This window comes from Haliotis rubra, unplaced genomic scaffold (assembly GCF_003918875.1).
Source record: "Haliotis rubra isolate DU_JTF1 unplaced genomic scaffold, ASM391887v1 Scf63, whole genome shotgun sequence".
NCBI classification, from domain to species: domain Eukaryota; kingdom Metazoa; phylum Mollusca; class Gastropoda; order Lepetellida; family Haliotidae; genus Haliotis; species Haliotis rubra.
The window spans coordinates 397,008-422,733 of record NW_025767335.1 but is presented as its reverse complement, the minus strand read 5'-3'; the positions used below and the strand labels follow the sequence as shown (position 1 = coordinate 422,733).

The 25,726-nt window shown below is 37.7% G+C and overlaps 1 protein-coding gene across 1 annotated transcript in view; it reads left to right on the top strand.

The window, feature by feature from the left end:
- Window positions 1-11,324: 11,324 nt before the first annotated feature.
- The window catches only part of LOC124256542 (gliomedin-like), a 63,669-nt gene continuing 49,267 nt past the window's right edge, over window positions 11,325-25,726 (top strand). The window contains exon 1 of the mRNA XM_046690530.1: window positions 11,325-11,692. Coding sequence (XP_046546486.1) covers window positions 11,333-11,692 — 360 coding nt within the window. The 5' untranslated portion in view covers window positions 11,325-11,332. The remainder of the gene's footprint in view (window positions 11,693-25,726) is intronic.

Genomic DNA, 25,726 nt, shown 5'->3' with positions numbered 1-25,726 from the left:
AACACTTCATAAAAATACTAGGCTTCATGTTAACAGAAATACTTCCGGAATATAACAAACGTGGAGTGAAAACAATTACACTGTTACAGAACATATTGAGTGTGCTAAAACATTGACTTAAAACATATACAGTCCTACCCGAGACACAGAGGTGGGTAAACGATGTGACTGGACTTTCTGCTTTGGCATACAATGTGACATTATGTGCGTATTATCATTATATCTCTGTGGCCATTTGTGAGTGAGTAGGCAACATTTCAGCAATATCAAGGCGGTTGACACCAGGGCCCACTTACACAGAACAATCTTCGTTCAAAGTGCGTATAGCATGCTGGTCCCTGCACACAATACATACCTCCCTCAATCGCACCTTGCAGCATTTTCATGTTAAACATTCCCAGAAATCTTTGAAGAAACGATTACGTGGACGATAGCATATATTTGTCTACATTCTAACTGTCTTGATTTATGAACTAATAATGATATTGCAAACACAGAAATACCTACCCATGTTTTATGAAAATACTGAAATTCGAAAAAATACATTCATAAATTTGGGTCTAGATTTAGTGACTTAATAATTATGAAAATTATCAAATATAAACAATATTTCCCTGTGATATAGCACCTAAAATGTATGGTTGTCAATGAAACATTGTTTAATTAATACGTAGTTTTTGTTCGGGGGATATTTGGAGTAAAATCCCAAATATATCCCACAAGTATTGGTTTTGTTACAGTAAAACAATGCCATATGGCTACGTGAGTGTTGTGGAAAATGCATGACAGGGTAATATGAATAATAAAATAAAATTTCGTGTATGCAGGACGTGTTGTTAAATACTTATTCACAGTATGTTAATTATTTAACCTTATTGAGTTGATAATTATTTTTTTCTTATTGTGAATTCCTTTTTACACAAATTCGAAATGCCTCAGCAAGTGTATTTTCCTGTTTGATGAATACTTGTATTATATTTGGAATGCATAGATTAAAACCCTCATCTCTTATCCGATTCAAATTTTAGATTTAAGAATGAGAAAGAAGCATGATTTTGCACATTATGTGTTTGTAGATTATTTTAATGATAAAGACAAAATCACTGACACGAATATGAGCGAAAAGACATATATGCGGATGTCACAACATAAAATACATTGGGCATGGCAGACTCTACGGCAACGGCATAATATGCCAAGGGAAACCACTCTCACCTTGTGTATAAACTAAGATTAGCTGCCCTTGAGTTATTGAAAAGGTCACGGCCATTGCTAATCGCTTGATTATCAAAAAGGAGTCTTTTTTTCACACGTCTTCCAACACCGAATCGGGTGAGAATAGTACTTTATGATATCGACTCGATAGTTATGTGGTTCACTAGCGCAAACAACAATCTTTCTAACGTTAAATCGGAGGTGCTTTCTCCGTGTTGTTGAAGTGTGGAGCAACATCATACAGTTTTATGCAATATGAAAACAATCTCCAAACGTAAAGCTGAATACTTGCGTGACACAGACACTGACTTAAACGCCATTTTGTCACAGACTTCAATGATCTTAGCTCCTCACAATTGGTCCGGACCAACTGTAAGTTTCGATTGTAGCTTACAATGATCTTAGCCTACAATCGCTTTGTGCAAGTGGATGGCGATTGTAGCAGAAGCCTAAGATCAGAGTCTTAAGGATTTACAATAATTGTAGCGCAAAGATTGCTCAGTGCAAGTGGGCCTAGAAATTGGCTTCGCACATTGTACCTATGTGGAGAATCGAACTCGGATCTGCCAATGAAAGTATCACCTTGACCTTGATTTTCAGCAACCCGGGCTTGTCGTGAGAAGCGACTAACGGGATCGGGTGGTCAGACTCGCTGACTTCGTATCGTATCCCAATTAGATGCTCTTGATGCTGATCACTGGCTTGTCTGGTCCAGACTCGATTATTTACAGACCGCCATATAGTTTGAATATTAAACGACCAAGCAAGCAACCAAACAACCAGCCATCAATATTCTATAATCCGTATTTCAGAGTTATGAGCAGATCCTTAAGATCGCGATCTTAGGCTTCGGCTTCCATCGCCATCCACTTGCAAAAAGTGATTGTAGGCTAAGATCATTGTAAGTTACAATCCAAACTTACAATTTGTCCGGACCAATTGTAAGGAGCTAAGATCATTGAAGTCTGTGACAAAATGACGTTCAAGTTAGTGTTTCTTTCACGCAAATATTCAGTTTTACGTTTGGAGATTGCTTTAATGTTGCATGTATGATTCGCCGCGACACTTCAACAACACGGAGAATGCACCACCGATTTAACGTCAGAAACATAGTTATTTGCGGTAGTGAACCATATAACTATCGAGTCGATATAAGTACTATTTCCATCCGGTTCAGTTTTGGAAGAAGTGTGAAACAACATACCTTTTAGATAATCAACAATATAAGTAGCGAAAAGTGTCTGCATGCGATTTGAAATGGCCGTGACCTTTTCAATAACACAAGGGCAGCTAATCTTAGTTTTTCCCTTAGAGTGGTTTCCCTTGGCATATTATGCCGTTACCGTAGAGTCTGCCATGCCCAATGTATTTAATGTTTTGACATCGCAGAGCTCCACATTTATGTTCTTCGGTCACGTTCATGTCATTGATTTTGTATTAGTTTATCATTAAAATAATCTACAATTAGATAACGTGCAAAAACAAGTTTCTTTCGCATTTTTTAATCTACAACTGAGTCGGACAAGAGGCAAGGGTTTTTAATCTATACATTTTAGATATAATACACGTATTCATCAAGCAGGAAAATGCTAAAGCACCACGACACTCTCGTAGTCACGTCACCTTTTTATATCTTTACAGAACTAATACTTGTGGGATATATTTGGGTTTTTACACCGAATCCCCCAAACAGAGGCGTATTAAATAATGTCTCATTCGCACCCACTGGCAAATCATACATCTAGGTGCTATATCATAAGGCAATTTTGTTTATATTTTTGTTTTAATTTTCATAATTATAAATCTAGACCCGAATTTATTCATGTATTTTTTTCGTATACACCAATATTTTCATAAAACTTGGGTAGGTATTTCTGTGGTTGCAATATCACATTTTTAGTTCATAAATCAAGACAGTTAGACTGTAGAAATATAGTTGCAGGCAACGATGAGGTCTCCTTGGCTTTACTTTCTATCTATTGTATCTGAGGGCTAGATATCATCGTCCAAAACGGAGCCAGAACACATGTTTTGACAGGCGATCGGATCTTCCAAATACAGCCGGGGTCACTGGGGTCATGTACCTCTTAAGAAGTTCCGGAGAAGAAACGGTTCCTTCTTTAAAAGGCTGTATCTCAGTTGTTCTTGGGTCTACGTTCAAAACAATTAGTGTTCTGGAATCACCAGGCCATCATCTACCGTACTGGCGCAAAGTTTGGGAGCAAACTAGTCAGAAAAGTTCTGAAAAACATGGCCAAAAACTGAAAACAAAAATAACTGCCAAACGGTACGTTTTAGCGACTTGACCCCTCCAGGCAAAATTGTTGGGAATTCAAATGTGCATCTGTACAAGAAATTTGGAAGTGTTGGGAATTCTGTCAAACGTTGCATCTGAATTAAGAAATATTGGAAGAGCCTGATTTTGGAATACACACTTATTTCTGTGTGATTTTTGTTGAGAGCATATTTGTTATGTTTGTCAAACGTTGAAAATTTTGGAATTAATTTCCAGCCAATTATCTCTTGTCCCTTTGCTATTGAATTTATTTATAAGAGCCTGACACCAATGTGAGAGATTTTTAAGTCTCGGAATATCTACATTGTTCTCGGTGCCCGCATCTCTGGCGCAGATCAAGAGAGTGCCTTTTTGTAAGTGACTTGGGGATGCATAGTGTGGTTTAGGAGTTCGACTGTTTGGGAGAAGTCCCATTCAAAATGGGCTGCGTGTAGAGGGGAATGAGCTGATGAATACCAGCCTGATGCCAGGATAATAATAATAAAACATAATAATAATCCGAACGATTACAATAGGTCTCCTGCCTAGAGGCAAGGAGCCCTAAAAATACATGTTATCTTCCACGTAATCGTTTCCTTTAAAGATTTGTGGGATTTTTTTAATGCAAGGTGCGATTGAGGGAGGTATGTGTTGTGTGCAGTAACCAGTTCCACTTTTTATTTGCGCAGCATGCTATGCGCACTTGCAGACAACTGTATGCAGGAGTCGAGTTTAAGAAATTCGTATCTCCACCGTTGAAGAGTTCGAACTAAGCTAACATCGCGATCTTAAATCCATGCCGTCTTACAATCGCACTAAGATCGTGCAAGTGGATTAGGGCAATTGTATAGTGATTGTAAAGTTGATTGTAGGGGCCTAAGATTGATTGTAACTAAGATTGTTCTGTGCAAGTGGGCCCAGGTCATTTTATGCAATGAGCTTAATAAATTTATGCAAGACCCTGACGAAATGTGATATTAACTTATGTCACAGACCACACATCGCCCAAGTCATATACGCACCCTTGCTCTGAGAATGTCACAGGAAGTGTGTCCTGCACCATATTGCTGATTGTTTAGGGCAACGAAAATGGGTTAGGAGGTATATTACTTCTGGTTGTGACTGACATTCTTCACTACATCAACCACTTGTTTGTCTGGCTAACTCGCAATAAGTCAAACTCCGCCGTCATATACCTGGAATACATGTAAATCCACTGTTTTGATGGCAGGCTGTTTAAACAAGGGGCTGTTCGACAGGCCTGAATGAACAAATTGCAATCGCAAAGAAGGAAATAGTGTTCCTAATACCTGTGTCACCAATATCGTGTTTTATGTACCATCAGTGCAGAGTGCAAGGTAATCACGATCGTACCGTGGCGCATGTATTGGCCGAAGATAATTAATTGATCATTCCGATCACTGTTTGATTATTTAATGAATAGTAAACAATAGAATATCGTGACAGGTGTGGTGGTGTTCTTGTGGGCACAATTGCAATTATAGAGTTGTATTTACCTTTGTATTTTAGTCAATGGCATACCCACACACAGCACTTTAGGCAGACATTAAACCTCGCTTGTCCAAAATAACAAATAACGTTTGCATAATATGGTGTCACTAATTTACCATAAGTGATGTAAAAGGTTTCTTAATTTTCCACAATGAGGACGAAATGACAGTTTGCTCCAGTGATGACAAAAGACATATATTGTGTCAAAGACATATCGGGCACTATGCTAGAGGTACCATTTGGTCTTGTCTTGGAACCAATCGAAACTCAATAATTACCAAATTTATTACTGTAATCGATTTCTGCAAGGAAAGGGTTTCTCCAACATGAAAAAGAGGCATTAACACACTGCAACAAATTATCCCATTCTTTTGGACGTTTGGAATCGATAATGATTAGTTGGAAAATCCTCCGGAAGGAAACGGAATCCGCGACCTCCGTTTGTAAAGTAATTTTATTTCCTTATCGCTGGAGAAACACGCAAACTCAAAGGGTGCATGGAATGTCAGAGAACCTGTGGAAGATAGCGGTACAATTCATCAGGAATGACAGATCATGGCTGGAAGAACACGTATCTGAGACGAAACTAGAGGACACTAAGAGATATTTTCATACTTCTAATGAAAACTTAATACAGCATAACAAGGAGATAATATTTTCATTGACACTTGGTAAGAACGTCTGTCAATAGGATTTCTGTCAATGATTTGTAGATCTAGTATTGGGAGCGACTTCTAGCCGAAATAATGAATGTAGATATTCTGGCACGACCTGGTTGGTCCTTCAGGAAATGATTATAATAATTATTGAAACATACTTTTTCCGATATTTTTGGGGAGGGGGGTATTGACATGTACCTATTTTGTGACGTTGGATAACGAACAATGTGTTATAACACATACACACTAATGCAATGTCCATATAGTGGTTATAGTATAACTCGCCTTTATACAATCAGTCATCAGTGCTGCTGTAGACAACGGTACTCCTTATCGTTAAACTTTAATATAATTATGATACATGCATTAATTCAATTTTCAGCAATACAATCACCCAAATCGTACATTTGTACATATATATCAAGTCCGGTTAATTTCCCCTTCTTTTTGTTCAAATGACAATAAAAAGTGGAAGCTCTCAGAATAGGAATTGCATGCCAAGTTAAAGAAAAGTCCAATTCCACTTAGTGCATGTTAGTTGGGAAAGAGCTCTGATCAGTCAGAAAGCTGGTAGACAGGCAATCCATTATGTGGACCCAAGAAGGAATTAGAGAAAAATTCCAAGAGTGTTTCGCTGACTTTCGATGTATCTTGTCGGTCCCAACGGCTCCCTCCCCGGCCACCTATAGCAAGATCTGTGATGCCTACGGTGAAAGGTTGGTTCTTCAGAATGAAGATTGGTAATTGTTCCAACAGAAGCCCAATTACACTAAGTAACCATGTGATCACCTCAGCGTCTTACGAGAGATCTGGCCAATTAATCACGTGTATAATTGGAGAGAAATGTTCCTGAGAGCAAGGGACGGACAGACACTGTTCAAAGACTGTATAATCTGGTACACATGTCTTTTGTGTCTGTTAGACACCGGCAAGGTGGTACGTAATGTTTTAAATGTAATGAAACCCTGATCGTAAATATTCATTTACTTTGTGAAAGTGTATTTCCTTGGACTGAAAGTCACTGTAAACGTACAAATATATCTTATCTTATTTACATTACCGACGTGTTAGCTTATCACGATCCTCAATCTCCCCGTCACCTTGGCCTTTCAGAGCAAACCGTATTTAAGCCAGCTATCCCAGAAACAAATTGATCATTTCGTCCCACAGATTTGAATTTTTAAAGGAATGTCTGTATGTTGGCCCATAAGTTATATTGACTGGCATATAACTTATTTGACATATTACAGGCTTAACGTTCTTGGAGCCATCTCGGCAGTGGTTCAGGTTGTATGTACAATAGAAATCTCTTTTGATCATCAAATTGAAAATCTGACACGCTTATAAACATACGCATATTACTCCCTCATGTTAGCAAACATGTCATTCGAATCCACACGGGGAATAGGACATTGAAAAATGTTTTTCGTTTTCGTGAACTAAAGATATCGGTTGCATCCGATGACCGGATAAGGCATCCATGAAGGGAAATGTCAACGGTCCTTGTCATGAGAACAGATGAAATTATATCTAACAAGACAAGACACATGTTCTTTTACCATGGATTTTCCTACTGATCTTCATTATCTCAGTGTGACCTTGAATCAAACTGAGCCATTTAGGTAGTTTTCCTCTCCCGTGAAATCTCGGTTCAGTACTATTATATACATAACCATGCACGATATTTACTGAATGCATACTAAAACTGAGTACATTATTTTCGATAGAGCATAAAAACAGGTACGGCACTGCGGTTGTGATGATACTTTATTTCACAAAAATAACTAATTCCTAGTTGCGTAATATTTTCAGGAACTGCTAGTGAAATGTACATTCTATAGTGGACCGAGTTAATCGAAGCACGGAAAATCGTGGCCTTGAAACGCCACGCTGAATAAGGACAGTTAACATCGATAACGTTTGCTGGCATTTGTATCTTTATTAGTCGAAATGAACGAGACATAATTCAATTACGTTCCACACGAAATACTGCAATGATATTAGAATTCGCAAAATTTCATTTGTATTAAATACATTTAAATGATGTTTTAAAATGATTGAAAAAACCCAAAGTAATCACGTAAGCGATCATCGTATTCTCATAAACCATCTATAACATGTAAATTCAATAAGATCAAGACAAAATAATATTTAACTCAATAGCCAGTGTATTAAAGCAAACACGGAGCCAACATCATGCACACGGATATCCTTGGAGTTACGAGGAGGAAAATCGTTGTGAATTTATTCAAATTTCTGAAGTCAAGAAAACTGTTTTGTGAAATCTTGGCTGTTTCATGCACTGTCTCCTTGTAAACGAACGATCAGATCTAAATCTATAATATTCTGTAATGTACGTTACAGGGAGGTTGTTAAAATACATGGTCTAATTATGTTTGTTTTTAAATAAGGACCATAAAAGGGACACATCTGTTCTTGAAACTTGTGTCAACGTCATAAGATAATGAAGAAATTAGGGATCGAAGGATCAGGAGATCATGTCAAAAGTGAACGAAACAGAAGGTAATTCATGCTTAATTACCTCTACTGGGAGAACGACGATCAGTCACAATTACGGTCTCATACATCGTTGTTGACGATGAAGTGCAATTCCCGTCCATTAACTTCACAGAGAGTTTTTCAACAGACTCGTCTTGTTACGAAACACTGGTATCTGGAAACAGTCCTTTGTCCCATACAGAATATGCATTTATTTGAAATAAAATTTGCTCATACTTTGTTTTGAACATAACATATACTGTATATATTACATTCGTGTCCTTCGTGTCAAACAAATAATATGCCTCACCTGTACTAACAGGAGTTTCACGTGTGTGTTCCTGACAGGTGTTTGTGAGGTGTGATGTGTATATTATGACTGTCACCAGAGGATTCTGTGGTAGAAACACAATCAGTATTGCTTAATATGATTTGGGTGCGGGGCATATGAAAAATTGTCAGATTGCAATAATTAATGACAATTATATTCCGAAACAGGAATATTCGACAAATATACAACTTCAAAGCCAGAGTGTTCCAATTATGCATTGGGCGTGAAAGGTAAAATAGCGATGACAATTATATGAATGGATCACTGAAAATCAGAAATGACACCAGGTGTTCAAGAAAAGAGTAACCGTGTCTTGCTCTACACATGTCCACCTGCAACACACAATCTGCATAAAATGTTTTTGATGATTGTTATGTGAGAAAATACACCTAATGAAACTGTTATGAAGTCGATACGTTTACGAAATTTCCAAGCACTGAGCGTGATCGATAAATGGTAAAAGACTTAAATCTAGTCTGTATGTTACCACAGTCAAAGTCCGACCACGCAGAATTATTATGAACTATGCTAATGTTTACTTGAAAATGTTCATGGCACCTTTATATTGGTGATGAAGTCATAATTCCAAACTAATGTACGACATTAAACAGAAACCTAATGACAAGGAGTAATGCTTTGAAGTATTTACCGCATAATTAGTGCTAACTCGCCTTGATAATAAAGTTGCCTTATATACCACAGCAATTAAACTGCTCGAAAAAGAAACATTTCCAAGATTTCATGGCTCATGCTGTAATTCTAGGTATTGATTGGCTACTGCGTAGTACCGGTATATTACAATGCCTGAGTTATGTATCATACATAATGGTGAACGATGAAAAACTAGGGAGAAAAAATGTAAACTGCATCTTCGAACGTCAACCTGTTAGTAACATAATATGTCTTGGTATTCAATTATTTACATCATCTGGCAAAATTATGTACACTTTAGTGTCATTATCACATGCATAGAGAACCGCTTGTCCTGAATGTTTTGTGAAAACTAAACTTCGAAAGAGGCTGTTGGAAAATTGAAATCGATCTTCCTGTCTGCACATGGCACAAGTGAAATAGACGCTTAAAACCTCCTATAAATACCATTTATTTGAATTCATAAATCATACAAGAAGAACCACCTGTCATTGCAAATGTAATAGCATAAAAATGATTCATCTAGCATGCTGATTATTAAAACCTATTCGTCTGTAGTGTGATGCAGTATGCAAGTAGCCAGGCTAGAGTCTTGTCGATTTCTGTCCTAACAAGGTTTTCGATCAACTGTCTTCACTGGGCGAGTGTTAGAGCAGAGATACCATATCAATCTATTAAACATTTCAAACAAGTAAATGACATCCCTAGAATCATAGGGCCTTAGCTCTTGTCGTGCGAAGAATACGGCTCCAGAGATTGTGCTCGGCAAGCCTGCTTTGAGGATTACTATATTTTGATTAACCAGGCGCATGGATGTACGGTAATTAATACGTGCATAGGCGTGCTGGACAGTCAGTTGGCCCTGCTCACTGACCAAAGAAACATTCTCAAGACCTGGCCGGACAAGTGAGAAAAGCCAAAACCGTTTCCTGATGTTTTGGACGATAATTTCATTCAGTTAGCATTTCTTCTCAAGAGACTTCCACCGCTTGAGAACTTTTCGAGGATCGTGAATGAGATTTACCTATCAATAAATCGGCATTTTATACCTCTTGTGGGCCTAAATCTTCCTGAATCGAAACACGGATTTGATGCAAGGATTCTCAGCAGTGATCACTGACAGTTCTCTTTAATTGTCTCACTTAAGTGCCTTTGATCTATGTTCATTTAGAGTAAAGGTGTTGGCCGCCGTCAGGAGACTTGTTTCGGAAGGTTGTCAGACATTTCAAAAGTTGCATGAAAGGAGATCATGCGTTCCGTGTAGTGATACTATCCACAGCAGAATCGTTTAATGGAATTTCTTTAATTGTTATCGACGGAGTAGGGAGTAGTTGGTGTTAACGACACAAGTGGCCCGCGTGAGTCAGGAAGGATGGTCCAGCGCTATTATTTGCCAATATTGCTCGTCTGAACTTCTCACTGTGAAAGTCGCCCAACGAGGGCACACCTTTCTATGGAAGTACACCCAACTGTTGTCAGTGTGGAATCGGCCCACGTGGAACTGTCTCCCTCGGTAGTCACAGACACCTACAGGTCTCACCATCAGAAATTGCTCCTCACCTTCACCCATCTGTTTAAGAACAAGGAACCCGTTGTGTTTAAACTTCTCGATACAGACGGTGCATAATATGAAAATGATTGCTTTGTGTGTTTAGTTTCTCACGCCTATCATCCTGTGTTACATCCCGAATGCCTACTCTTAAGTGTAATGTTTAATGTTATAATGGTTGTCAGTGTAATGACAGAGTTGCATTCCGGTGGGAGTTGTGACAACGTGCAATGTAGGTCATTGCTTTCGCACAACAATGGATATATTTCCTAACAAAATTGAACCATCATATTTTCCTTGTTTGCATACGGCTCCTCTATCTCCTACGCATATATAAAACTATTCCAAGCTCCGAGGAAATAATACCCCTCGTCTAATGACTGTATGAAATATGCAGCATATGTCAACATCTGAATAGAAGTGACGTCAAATTCATTTGGTTGAAATAAGCATTATTTGATTCTTTTCATTCGGATTTTTTCACTTGTTCATAATTATGTCAAACGAAATTGATTGCAATACGACCCAGACAGCTGTGAATGGTATCAGCACGTTGGCGATACAAGAGTGTTACATTACATGGCAATAACAAGGCTAAGTGTTGTAGACAAGTCACATGCATGGACGCAAGGATAAAGACAATGGCCGTCAACGTGCAAGAGACTCCTTGGCGAATTCACATACGCCTGTTGTATTTCACAACTGTGTGTTTGACATTGCTTATGGCCACTGTCATGTGGTATGGCTATACAGAACTTAGGAAACTTCGAAGTGATATGCACAACAAAATATCGAACAAAGATGTCGCGGAATTTCGTATATGGCACAGGCCTTTCGAAGATGTGGAATCACCTCCTGAATGGACTTACAGCGAAGATTTTGATAAAACAGAATTTGAAAATAGAAAAGACGAGAGTACCCGGTCAAAACGCCACGCAGATCCCGAGGGATCTGGCCTTCCCGACGACTATGTACTCATGAACACCTATTCAAGAATACCGGTAAGTTTATTTACAAATCATCAAAAACCTCCCATGAATAAGTTTCGATTACAAACAAAATATTACAGTAATTAATGTCACATTGCAATGGATTCAAAGCTTACAAATCGCCAGTGGAATCGTACAAGGCTTTATTCCCCATTTAGACGTTAAATGTATCGTTTACTAAACAACTTCCCTCCCCAACAAGTCACCTCGTTGCTGTAATGATTTCTCGAGGAGTATTGATTTTCGCTCGTGGTGTGTTTCTGTGTTGTGTAAAGTGACTAGTTCCGTATGCTAAATGTAATATAAACAAAGTAAGGATTAAACACGAACCTTGATTCATACAATTAAAGGAATAATGCGTTTTGTTGACATAAACCGTGTGTCTCTTTGGTAAAGGATCACGTATATGATAAAACATGATGTTCCCTTATGATAATATACATTATCCCGACTCTGTTAATGCTGTAAACATATTTTCTTGCTAAGTATATATTAACGAAATTTCTTTTTCTGAAAATATATGACAGTGTACAAATAACATTGTATGCCCGGAGTTCCTCTGGCTGCTCCATTTGCAGCTATTTGATACTATGGGTTTCAGTCTTGCAATCACTTTTGTTGTTGAACAAGATGTTTATTTCATGCATGGATCTGTAAAATATGCCATCCCATGTAAGTTGTGCGTTTAAACATGACTTTTCTCACGTTAAGCGCTGAGACAAAAAAAAATTCAATTTCGTCTCCCATGTCTATCTCTCACTGACGGCAAAGATTGAACTGACTGACTGACTGAGTTTGGTTTTACGCCGCTTTTAGCAATATTCCAGCAACATCACGGCGGGGGACTCCAGAAATGGGCTTCACACAATGTACCCATGTGGGGATTCGAACCCTGGTCTTCATCGTGACGAACCAACGCTTTAACCACTAGGCTACCCCACCGCCCCGCAAAGATTGAACACATCTTTTTATGGAAACTAGGCATTATGGTAACTTACAACTATCCCTGAAGTACATTCTCGCTTGAATAATATATGCAATTATTTTAGCATTCTAATACACCATTTACAACATAAAACCACTCTGTGGTCACAACTCGTTTGATTATAACACGTCTGCCCCTTAATCTGCAATTCATATTGTTCTTTTGAATTACACGCACCACAAAAAGTATGTTATTCAATTTCGCTTGTGAAAATACAGACAGAAATTAAATTAACAAATAAAAATAATCATAAAAAGTTTTCCTTTCAAGTTTTCCCTCTTTTTCCTTGTTATGTAATGTCAAGTGTGTCTTTGACGTCCCTGGACATAAACCCTTATAGAGTTTACATAGTGTGCGTGCAAAATAAACGTAAACTGATAACACCACATCTTGCCTGCCAAACTTAACTTAAGCGGTGTGAATAACGTCTACCGGAAGAGCGCCTTCCGACCTCACCGCTGTTTTCCCATAGGACCGCCGTGGAGACTCAGTTCATTGTTCGACAATGAGGGCTTCCGTGACTCGTCCTTTCCGCTTTCCGCCTCTTTATCGATCAAATTGGGTCGAAAATCAGCCTTTTATTCTTCTCAAATGCATCTGAAGCCTTGAAAAGGCAACGCAATGTAAACGAGAGCAAATATATTGCGTGATCTGGCCTTATTTAATTGTCAGAGGTAATGTGCTAATAGTTGTGAATTAGTCGACAGGGCATTTGTCGTTTGTCCTCAGACAAGTTGTGTTTAGGAAATCATTGCTTACACTTCTTAATCTATTTTGTTAACAAAAGCAAGAAAAGAGGAAAATAAACATTTTGGTGTTATAAAATTGTCCTTTCGAAACGCTTGTTATTAAACAGGGTAAAGGTTCATTTTATTTCTTTTTCACTTTTTTATCATTTTTTATGAATTATATATTTCTTATTTGCATGCTGTCTTTTTGCATTAAGTTCATGTATTTTAACTTAATTTAAATTTAGGAAATATGAAGGCCGGATGGTCTCAAATAATTTACCTATTATCTTCCAATGTGAATAAAATAATGATGAAAAATATAACATTGTTTTATATGTTTTATGCTGATATCTTTAAAGGGGCGGTGGGGTAGCCTAGTGGTTAAAGCGTTGGCTCGTCAAGCCGAAGACCCGGGTTCGAATCCCCACATGGGTACAATGTGTGAAGCCCATTTCTGGTGTTCCCCGCCGTGATGTTGCTGGAATATTGCTAAAAGCGGCGTAAAACCAAACTCAGTCAGTCAGTCAGTGATATCTTTAAAACAGCCATGGTAAGCATAATGCCTTGTGGTATTAAGATGTCATGGCTGAAACACTCAAGGGATGCTAAAGGATTTCATATGACATTATATTAAACCACACTATCCTTAGATAACAAACACGTTCGTTGCTTACCGTTTAAGTTTGTTGACTTTTCATACTTCAAAATACGTTCCACGATATCTATTAAGTATAGCAGTATCAAATTTGAGGCACACCAAAAGCATTATTTGGTAGTGATCACCGCTGAACGATTATCCTATTGTCTTTATAATAATAATTTCAAATATATCGTTTCTTTTGATCTAATTCCAAATAGTTTTTGCATCTAATTCAATTCTTTTATAATAATTTTTATATTTACTTTATTTTATATTCACAAGAAAGATGATGTTTCTTGGCATTTGTCAACAGTGGAGAAACAAAGATTAGATTATACTGACTACATATTTTGGCTTTTTTTCTGATGAAATTTTAAGATGTCCTGTGGCCGGTCATAATATTTTTCCAGCCATCTTATAATGCCCATGTTCTGATTATAAGCTTATTAGATTATTAGAAATTCATTTCAGTGATATTTTGTCCTTACATGGGTTTTATGCTGCATACTATTTACATCACACACATCGACATCATGTCTGTGTACACATTGTGAGCCCTGATATTCTCACATGGATATTATGTTGAATTTTTGGAGGACACACGGCAATGGTTTTGCATCAGCTCAGATACAAAATCAGGAATATTATCACCGAAATATATACACAATAAATTATTGTATCAGTTATCAGTGAGTTCGTAAAATCGATATTTCACAATACTCGAGTAAGTATATTTTAAATATTTTGTTATGAATTGTTTACGTTTTATTTAATAATTATTACGTCTTTCACAGCTGTCATGTAAGTACTGTCGTTATTGAATCAAAATACGTGTACAGCCCTACAACTACTTTGTTAACACAACGACAGAATTCATAACAAGAAGAAATATGGTCCCATGAAGTCTTTATGTGAAACACGTGTGGTTCCGTTTAACTGCATGTACATGTAAAACATGTAAATAACCAACATCATTGCCTCGGGTGTACAGGTTCGAATCTATCACATAAAGCCCGGCAACCGAATATATGGAACAAATGCAATCGCAAAATTCATAGATGTGATTTTACTTTCATATAAATACAGTCTTCACAGGTCAACCCATTGTTTGCAAATATAGATGTAGTTATCGTGATTAATGATTGGGGAACATAGAAAGGTAGAACGGTAGAAAGCAAACATATTAGATTATGTCCTGTATGTATTTTACCAAGACAGGAAAATGAATATTATTTTATGTTTGAATATCCATTTGATGATAATTTAAAATGTGTAAAATCATCTCAATACTTCTGTAAAAATCATTCATCAGGTAAATTATCATTATTATTCATGTCAGAAAATCCTTGCCAAATACACATCACTTAGTCCAAAGAAGCGTGCTAAATTTTTGAATTCTCACAATACGTTTACACCTCCGATATAACTATTGATGATCAAGTACTGGTTTCTTGTACTTGGAATATGCACCGGTGGCCTAATTACGGATATAAACTGAATTGAAGTGGACTGAATGAACTAGGGCAGCTGATAAAGTATTAACCCATAAAATACACATTGCGGAGGGGTGGGGGTGGGGGTGGAGGAGATAAGACAGGTTCTGTCGTGTCACACGTAAACATTAGGACACAAGAGTAGTTGGCTGCGAGAAGGTCCACATCGCCTGCTTCTTCGATATTCGTATATTTCCACATTGAACATCATTGAGAAAGATATTACACCCACAGCACATGCCTTCAATTAGATGACATTTCCATTTTCCATCTTTATTTCACAACGAATGTTACTAGTTACCGAACCGTTGCAGATGCATCCAAAGTCATAATATTATACTATCAACAGATCAACGTTGGTGGTAGTAAGATTTTCTATCTGGATATAGTAGTGATAACTTTCTGTTAGCTTTCATTAAAAGATTAGAAGATGTGATAGAGTTTTCTTTTATCTGTTGGTAGTTTGGAGATGTGTCACAATGCAAAATTTACTTAAGATTTCTTGGAGAGACAGTTTTGTGTGAGTGTTTGCGTTCCTCTCTGTCTCTCCTGTCACACCATCTCTGTGTTTATCTCGCTCTGTTTTCCTGTCACACCATCTCGGTGTGTTTATCTCACCCTGTCGCTTTGTGTGTGTCTCACTCCCTCGCTCTCCGTACATAGCATCTAGTTGAACTGTTATCGATACTGAACACTCATGTATCTTTCATGATTATCATGTCTTCTAATCGTGGTTCGACATATGTATGTCCCTCTTAAACAAAATATAATTATCAAATGCATAAGTGTTTCTATGCAGGGTATTTAATTTGAATTGAGCCAAGGTTATTAACACACATATTAGATAAATTGGTAGCATCATGTAATCCTGTATTTCTATATGGTATATGATAATATTCTTACTGTAAACGATGAATATTAACCAAGCCATATGTCAAGTCATATTTGCTATAGGTATCCTACAGATTAAGAGATTACCTTCTCTTATGCCTGTCAAAAGAGTTTTTCAAATACACTCATGCCAATAATGGTTGTCACCCCCTTCAATTATTGTTTTGGGGAGGGGGTGGGGGTTTGGGGTGGGGAGGATGGTGACAACCTTTATTGGCATGAGTATAATATTACAGTGCAAAGAAATACGTGATATAAGAAAAGAGTAAGTGAGTATGGTTTTACGCCGCTTTTAGCAATATCCCAGCAATACCGCGGCGAGGGACACTAGAAATGGGCTTCACACATTATGAAGAAGGAAACGTTTATATTTTACATAGGGTTTGTATACATGTATATGTAACCTGAAACGGACCTTGTGGGTGGTTTTATTATTCTTATAGATTTATGTAACCCCGTGACGTTTACTGACTATTATATACTAACTATCATACGTATGCAAAGACATATGTATATTGAAGGCATTGTTTTGTATGCAGTGGCAATAACATTGAGGTCAGTTACAATCTTTGAAAATAATAACTTTATGTTATCTACTTTGCTTGGTCTATGGATGGATAGTTGGGAAGCTGAAAGATTCTTATCCACAACAAACAAACAAAATGAAACAAAACAAAAACGAAAGCCAAATAAACAAAATTCAATATATAAAACACCCAGGAAGCTGTTGTCTTATGCAAATGACTCTTCGATGCATTATCATACCATATGTGTGTATTGATGTGAACATATTGGACAAACATATTTATAGACAAAGAAAAAATATAAGGACACATAGAACTACAGCTATATCATAATAGTTACACATCAATGGTATTTTCAACACGTCGAAACACTTTACATCGTCACATTAAGTTGCTTTCACTTGTACGTGGGCCGAACCTGTTTGTTGCCATTTTATATATATGTGCATGTTGCGCAAATAGAGACATATGGAAAATTTGTATTAATAAAAGGAAAATGTGATAAATGAACATTAGAAAAAAGAAGGCACTAATTCCAAGCTGTGCTTTTCTTATTAAATCCGGACTTTCAGATAAATGAATTGGGTGGCATTTCCCCTTGTCATAAACTGTGAATGGAAGCCAAGTCGCTTCAATTTCATCTTCTATGCTCCAGGCCAAACACAATTTTCAGTTATGTAATCAAATTTGCCTCTGACAGCAGCAGGGAAGGACGGAAAACAGCAAAATTAGTCGGACAGAAAGTCTTCAATTCAGATTACAATTACAAAATTTAAGAGGCAATGAAACTACGCAGACTCTTGCTTCGGCGATGATTTGGTGCGAATTCGCGATAGAATTCGGTATGATATTACCCCGGGAGTGATAATTCGGTTTCCCAAAGCCAAGGCTCCCTTCTATCTGGCATCTTCATACCCAATTAAAAGACAATAAATTAAACAGGCCATTGTCCTATATGTTTGCCAACTGGGGTCTCCAATATATTTCCATTATCATCTTAACGTGTCGGAGCAGATTGGGTTGCCAGCGGTCGACGGTTGGCCGTAACGTTAGCAATTAGCTTTAGCCGTGCCGTTAACTGTCTCAACAATTGGAGAGGGAAGTCTGGGAACACATGTGTTAAAAACGAGCATGTGTTTTAGCAGATTGCTGTCTTCCATCGTAAATTTGATCAAGTAAAGAACAAAAAAGCCAGCAGACATCCTTACTTTTTGCGAGTGACAGCCTATTTTGGCGAATTGCACAAACAGCTTAGCCAGCAAAATGACACATGTAGCAATGAGACAAGAGACGTTGTCGTGAAATCTATGAATATCATTGCATAAATACACATGTTTGAAATACACATTCTTGCCCGTGCAGGTATAAGTAAGGTTGCGAGTGTTTGTGAACGTGAGAACCTTTTGTGAACCCGGCAGTTGTCTGTCTGCCTGGACGTTCAGCATCTGAACTCTATGTCGGAACGATTGGTTGTGATGAGGAGCAGAGGAGGTTTTGCCAGTATGATTAGTGTTCCATTTTTTCACGAAAGGCGCGCACACGTGTACGCACGCACGTACGCAAACACGCAGATACACATACACGGACACAGACAGATAACGACACACAGAGACACCAAGCACACCGATTCACACACATACACACACACAAACACACACACTGATGTGCACACATACGGGCACACATTCGTCATTTCAAAGTGTGAAGAGATTTGGAAGTTTGAATTTTGAAATTAGACACTAACGCGTGTTATATCCAGAGCTCAAACTTAGTACGAAACTATACTGACACACTGCAAAGTGAAACTTCTGTAGCTAAATGAGACACTCTTCTTTTACTCCAAATATATGCATGTAAGATATCAGGAGTTACCAGATTGTTATGATAACATGGGCAATAGACCAATTAATGTTCAAGTTAACAATCTATCAACTACGTATTCCATCAGCAGCTGCACCGATACTTTGTTTTCCCTTATCACGAGTAACCTTTCTTATATTGCTTATATTTCTAGCATCATACACATATTATCACATTGTTTCCACACAAATGCTAATGTTCAAATGTAAGTGTCTGTATTTCCTCTTCGTGAAGGTTAATTAAAATAAACTAAATGAAAGGTAAACTATTTATCGATCACCTCTAATCATGCATGTAAACTGATGCACATGATTTCCTGAGTTTCGTCTATCAAGTGATTCTTTATTCTGTATTTATGTCGCGAACCCTGTAAACCCAATAAACGAAATGTCGTTATCTATTCAAGGATGGTTGTATTCTCATATGTAATAAAGGTTCAATAGAGATGCTGCATATAAATATGTCTAATATTGAATAAAAAGCACCTTTAAAGCGTGCTTTTAAATGCCCGAAGGGTTTATCCTAGCAAAATATTATTCAAACTACATTAGCTTTTTTCTTGATTTCTAATGGCAGAGGCCCTCGGTTGATAACCAGGATGGTGTTGAATTTCTGAAAGGCGTTGAACCTGTTACAGCGGAACAAAATCAATTGTCAGGAATTATTGAAATTCCGTCCTCGGGGCTATAGAAAAGCTCTCTGAAGACCCCTAGTCGTCCTGCGTACAACATCGATTCGACATGTGTAAATTCTTCGAATTAACGCCATAGAAATGATAACTGACACCTCGCCAAGCTTGAAAAGATGGTTTAACCATAATCTAAATATTACATCGCAATCAGAATGAGATAGTATTGGATATCACTGCCCTGCCTTAACTGTGTTTGAAAAAGCATTGGTTACATAACCGAGATAGTTTATATAGTGAATGTCATTACCGTGATCCTCGAGACATTCGACTGTAATAGTTGACTTCTTATTGATGAAATGTGGCGCCTTTTGCCAATGACATTTGTCTCGTCTTGGGTAGCCATTGATGTCTATCTAACTCAAGCATTCAAACCATCTTATATATACTAGAAACAGTATTGACTTCATTTTGAGTCCTATAGAATATGTCACCGTGCCTGTCGCGTGTAATATCTAGACAAAGGGTATAAGATAACATCAATGAAGTACATGTATGATTGAGGATGTCATGAACCAGTTCATTTGAGGATGGTGAGGATGGGCATATGTGTGATTCAGCTTAACATTTCATAATGTTTCGATGGCACGGGTGACAGGTTCTCCATAGCACAAATATTCGCCTCTTATCGCACCAGGATCCGATGATGATGATGATGATTGAAGGTTTGCGGATGTCATGAACCTGCTCACTTGATACCGGCGCGGTTGTGTGATTCATCTTAATGTTTCATAATGTTTCGATGGCACGGGTGACAGGTTCTCCATGGCACCAATATCCGCCCCTTATCGCGCCAGGATCCGATGATGATGATGCTGATGATTGAAGGTTTGCGGATGTCATGAACCTGCTCACTTGATACCGGTGCGGTTGTGTGATTCATCTTAATGTTTCATAATGTTTCGATGGCACGGGTGACAGGTTCTCCATGGCACCAATATTCGCCCCTTATCGCGCCAGGATCCAAATATGATGATACCAGATTCGCCCTAATTATGTTAACGTGTCAGTACTATCTATACCCATGCCCTTACTGCATTTCATTGACGTTTACAGTGAGTAAGTAAGTGCGGCGTAAAACTAAACTCACTCACTGTTAACGTCAACGAAATGCATCGTGTTCCTCATCTTCCAAAGGGTTAAATGTGTCACACACGCAATGTATTTTAAAGGGTGATCTGTTATTTCAGGGATGACTCTTCTTAAAGAACGTTTGATCATACACGTGGACACGCCAGTATTCCTTAGAGAAGTTTTGTTATAGTACATAGCGCTTATCTGTCGTATATGAAATTGATAAATAATGAACTTCTGTAATAACAACAAAAAGCACTCATTTATATGGATATCTATCAGATTTATCTGCAATTCAACCTTTCCTTTGGCATCATTTTTGGCATGTCAGAAACATAACCCATGCCCTTACTAATCAAGCTGTAACCGTCCACTAAATGCATCATGTTCCTCATCTTGCGATGGCAAGCAATGATGTAACTAAAGAACACGCCAAACAGGCGATAAATCCAACTACATGTAATGTATTCACTGTCTTATGTACGAGTAAATAATGAACCAAGAAGATGGCAGCTTTAAGGTCTTTACTCGTATGTTAATGACAAAGTATAACACACCAGCGCCACTGTAATTCGGTATTAACGTTCTCTTCTATCAATCTTCAAATGCATTATGCAAGAATACTGTTGTTTTACCACGTCAGGCATGAATCTGTCATGAGTGATAAGCGGTCACGTTTTTACTCTCCAGTTTCAATGTAATGAACCCACTATGTAACGCGTGCCAGTTTGGCCTTCAAGTCAAAACTATTTGTATCAAACGTATCGTTTCTCGTGACATCTTGACAGCGAGCCCTGGCACGTCTTCGTCACCGGGTTGGAAATACTAGGTGTAGATTGACGTGACACCATGTTAATTGTACCTCAGGGCTTTGGATTATACGTCTCTAGATATTGGCTTAAATGTGTCACACACGCAATGTTTTTTTTTTCGAAGGTGACCTGTCGTTATTTCAGGAATGAGTTTTCTGAAAATCGTTTGATCATACACATAGACACGCCAGTATTCCTAAGAGAACCAATGTTCTAGTTCATAACGCCTATCTGTCGTTTATGAACAATAAAGTCAAGTTCAACTGTGAAATTGATAAATGACAACAACAACAAAAATCAATCGGTTGTATGGACATCTATCAGTTATATTTACAATTAATACCCTTCCCTTGACTTCAAAGGGTGTCTTCCCAATGTGCCTACACCCCGATGTGCCTACACCCCAATGTGCCTACACCCCCGATGTGCCTACAGGAGGATAATGAGATCATGTAGTGAGAAGCAGGTACATAATGTACCAAAGGAACCCGTACCTGTTTCACGGCATTGGACAAAACAATGCATCCACAACAGAGCATACTTCTGAAACGATTAAAAAAACTGCACAAAACGGCAATCGCGGATTTATTGTGTTTTAAATTACCACACAAAAACTGTTAACGGCAATCTTCCCTTATTCAAAGGCGAATCACAGCAAGTTATTTTTTCTAATTTGATTAAGAGACAAGGAAACGGTGAAACGGCGTCTTACTTCCGGGTCGAGATGGTCCGTCGGGCTCAACCTCTTGTCCAATTTTAGGTCCAATGTTTAAACTGATAACAGATTTAGAGAGAAGTCGACAACAATACTGACTGGGAAACATATTGTTTTAAACTTTTATTCTGACGCAGACGGTAGTTACGGGCAGAGCTACGGGCAAATTGGGATGCGGGCACACTGGGTTTGATTCCTGCATTTACCAATTCTGTATATTATGTTATTAAATATATGAAATGAAGCCTTTCGCATTGTTTCTCTTTTCCCTTGTTTCCCAACTCAACGTTATAAAATAACACCGAGAAAACCGTTTCCACATCCACAAGAAATCTCTGCTAAAAGCAGAGTCGATTGTACAACTATATGAGCATGCGTTTTAATGAATCACTATCACATGTGACATTATGTTTATTATTTTTTTTATTTACCATTTTTTCACTTGTTTATAGGTACAGTACATGTGGTCAATGTATGACATTGATAGGTACAATTGTGTAGATATAAAAGAATACAAAAGCAATCAATGATATTTCTATAGAAAAAAAGCTGCAAATGCCATCAGATACACCATAACTTCATAGTGTGAGTGTGTGTGTGCGCGCGCGCGCATGCATACATATATGTATGTACGTATGTGTGTGTATGTATGTATGTATGTATGTATGTATGTATATGTGTGTACGTATGTAGATACGTATGTATCTACATGGGGATATGCATTCAATTGGTATGAAATAAGGATGACATAGACAAAATTATTCATCTAACAAATATTTAATTATCTCCCTTTTCACATGACTGATAAAGGGTACAGTTGAATTTCTGTTGTTTCTAAAACTAACTTGCTTTACAACAAGTATTATGGCATTAATTGGATTATTATTTTTTCCTTTACTTCCAAGTAAAACGTTCTGTTTTGTGAAATATAACGGAATATTCAAGTCAGTTAAGAGCTAGCCATGACTGGAGGTTTTTCCAGATATCTTGAACAATTTCACAGTCCCAAAATAGATGGGTAACTGATTCAATGTTATATTTACAGAAACTGCAAATGGGAGAGTCTGTATACTTGATCTTAAAGAAAAACTGTTTTGTAGGTAGAATATTATGGATAATTCTGTATTGTAACCATCTTTGATCAGTGCTATAGGTGCACTTCCATGGGATAATATTAAATATTTCCCAGTCCTTTGGTAGGAGATTTAGATTCAAGCTATCCCAGTTTATATGATAGTCTTCTGTTTTAAGTTTAGAGCATAGGAGTGTTTTATAGAAATATTTGCTACCTTTTTCACTAAACTTTAGTTTAGACAAATTAAAAGGGTATGTCGGTTTAATGCTCAAAGTTGTAAAATGTGAAAAATTTATCTTTAACATGCTTGTTTGACCCCTTCAAAAGTCAGGAAATTTGTTCTGAGTTTATATAAATCTATAAAGTCATCAAAGGATAGAAATTTCCCTTCTGCTGTCAACATGTCAGATACAAACATAACTACATTGTTATACCAATATTTATACAGAATAGGTTTGTTATCAACCAATATGTCATCATTACACCAGATAGACTGTGACTGGATTTCAAATTCACTTGTAATAGTATCTTTTTGCTTAGATGTGAACCAAGCCCAAGCAAGTAACACATCCTTCCAAAACTGATTGGTTAAGGTTGGAGTAACAACATTTTTAATATAATTGCTGTCTGCAGACCATAGGTAAATTGCACATGTTATCTTTCAAAGAAAAAGATAGTCCCACCTATTTGATTTTGTAATTGTTTTCTTACCCATCCAAGCTTTTGGGCCGCAATTGTCTCTTTGATTTTTGGTACCTTTAATCCACCATGTTTAGGGAGAGATGTAACAATGTCCCTTTTAACTTTGTCTAGTTTTCCTTTCCAAATACATCTGAAAAATAGCTTTTGATACTTATCTAATACATGATCTGGAGGATTTGGGGTGAAGCAAATAGGTGATGTAATTTTGGAAGCAGGAGTGAAAACTGTGTTTCTCCCAAAGGGAGTGAGTGTTCGTGCTGACCAGGTATTCATTTCTTTCGTAATTTGAAACAGGTTATCAGAATAACATGTGACATTATGATTTGTACATGCCACTACTTCAAGGTTCAAGTACCTAGCGTCATAGTCATGTGTTGATGTGTTGTGAACAACGACCTACATACACTGACACCAGTGGTTCGGTTTTGACAATATTCAGGACAACCCGTTCACGAGAACCGTATCATTTATTCATTTTGTATAATTCTATCCCATCTAGGTCCCGGTGACAATCGATTACCTGTATGTCGTGTAGGTGGAAGTGGTAGATGAACGCCAATGAGATACTTGGTTGGATAGGTTGCATGACCACATTGTCCCTTTCTTTGCCTTGTGATATTTCTGGGTAAGTGCGTAAGTCCACTCACTCACTGACTCACTGACTGACTCACTTACTCACTCATAGATGCTCATATTTCTGATGTTGATGATGTGCCTATTTCCGGATACCATTCTTTGCAACTTTGGAGCTGTGTACTTTCAGGTACCGGCCTAATTTGTTTGCATAATTTGCAGCTCCCTTAGCCAGCTCCGAGGTTTCCAGCTCTTTGACACGTCTCCATGTTCCTGCAAACGAGCAGTATTACAAGCATATCGAAGAAACTATGGCTTCATAATGGATGCACATGTCATTGTCTCTATATTACAGGAGCTATACCTCCATGCAAATTGCCTTTATACGGCAACGTTAACTGGAAGGAAAATACCGCCGGGTTATGGTACTACATTCTTCCGTCAGTTCCCCCCGTCTACAGACGAGCTTTCCCAGTTCGTTTATTGTGTGCCAATGAAAAAATCAATAGAAAACGATTACCAGTTTGATTTGATATCGGGACAACTGCTTATTATGACGCCGTCTAGAGCAATCTTCCTTGGAAGTATAATACTGATTATAAACACTGATAAAAACCCGGTAATGAAACCATCCCTTACAAAGCAGATGCCCTGGTTAGCATGATGACGGCAGAGTATAGACCTTCCACGCAGCCTGCTTGACCAGATATACCGAGGTAATTTAAGCTCAATAGCTTATTAAATGTCAAAGCAAGCATGTGATTTTGTTACCGTATTATCTCTAATCAGGAAGTATGTACTTAGCCTGACAGGAGATATCATCCAATTTGAGTAATTTCCTAACCTTCACATGCCGTTAGGCAGCCGTGTAATATCACAGATTTGTCCAACTGGTATAAATCAATAGGTTGTCTTTAACCATTTGTTTGCGTGCAAAGTGAATTGTCATGTATGCAGGTCATACTGTAATGAATACTGTGCACCCATAGTGTCAATGAGCCTATTGGAATCTCTCTGCTTCCCTTGTATACCCGGGACAGCTTGTTCTTATTGTTAGTCTTTACTATCTCCGAAGATTAGACAAAACCATATAGAGCCCCCATCCCCCACCCCTCAACCCAGCCCCCAAAAAACACACGAAAAACCCAAACAACCAAAATACAACCCCCCAACAACAACAACAAAAAAACACACAAAAAAACCCAACAACAACAAAACCCAAACAAACCAAAATTAACAAAGATAACAATAAAAAATAAAGGATGAAAAGGGGCCAAAGAAAA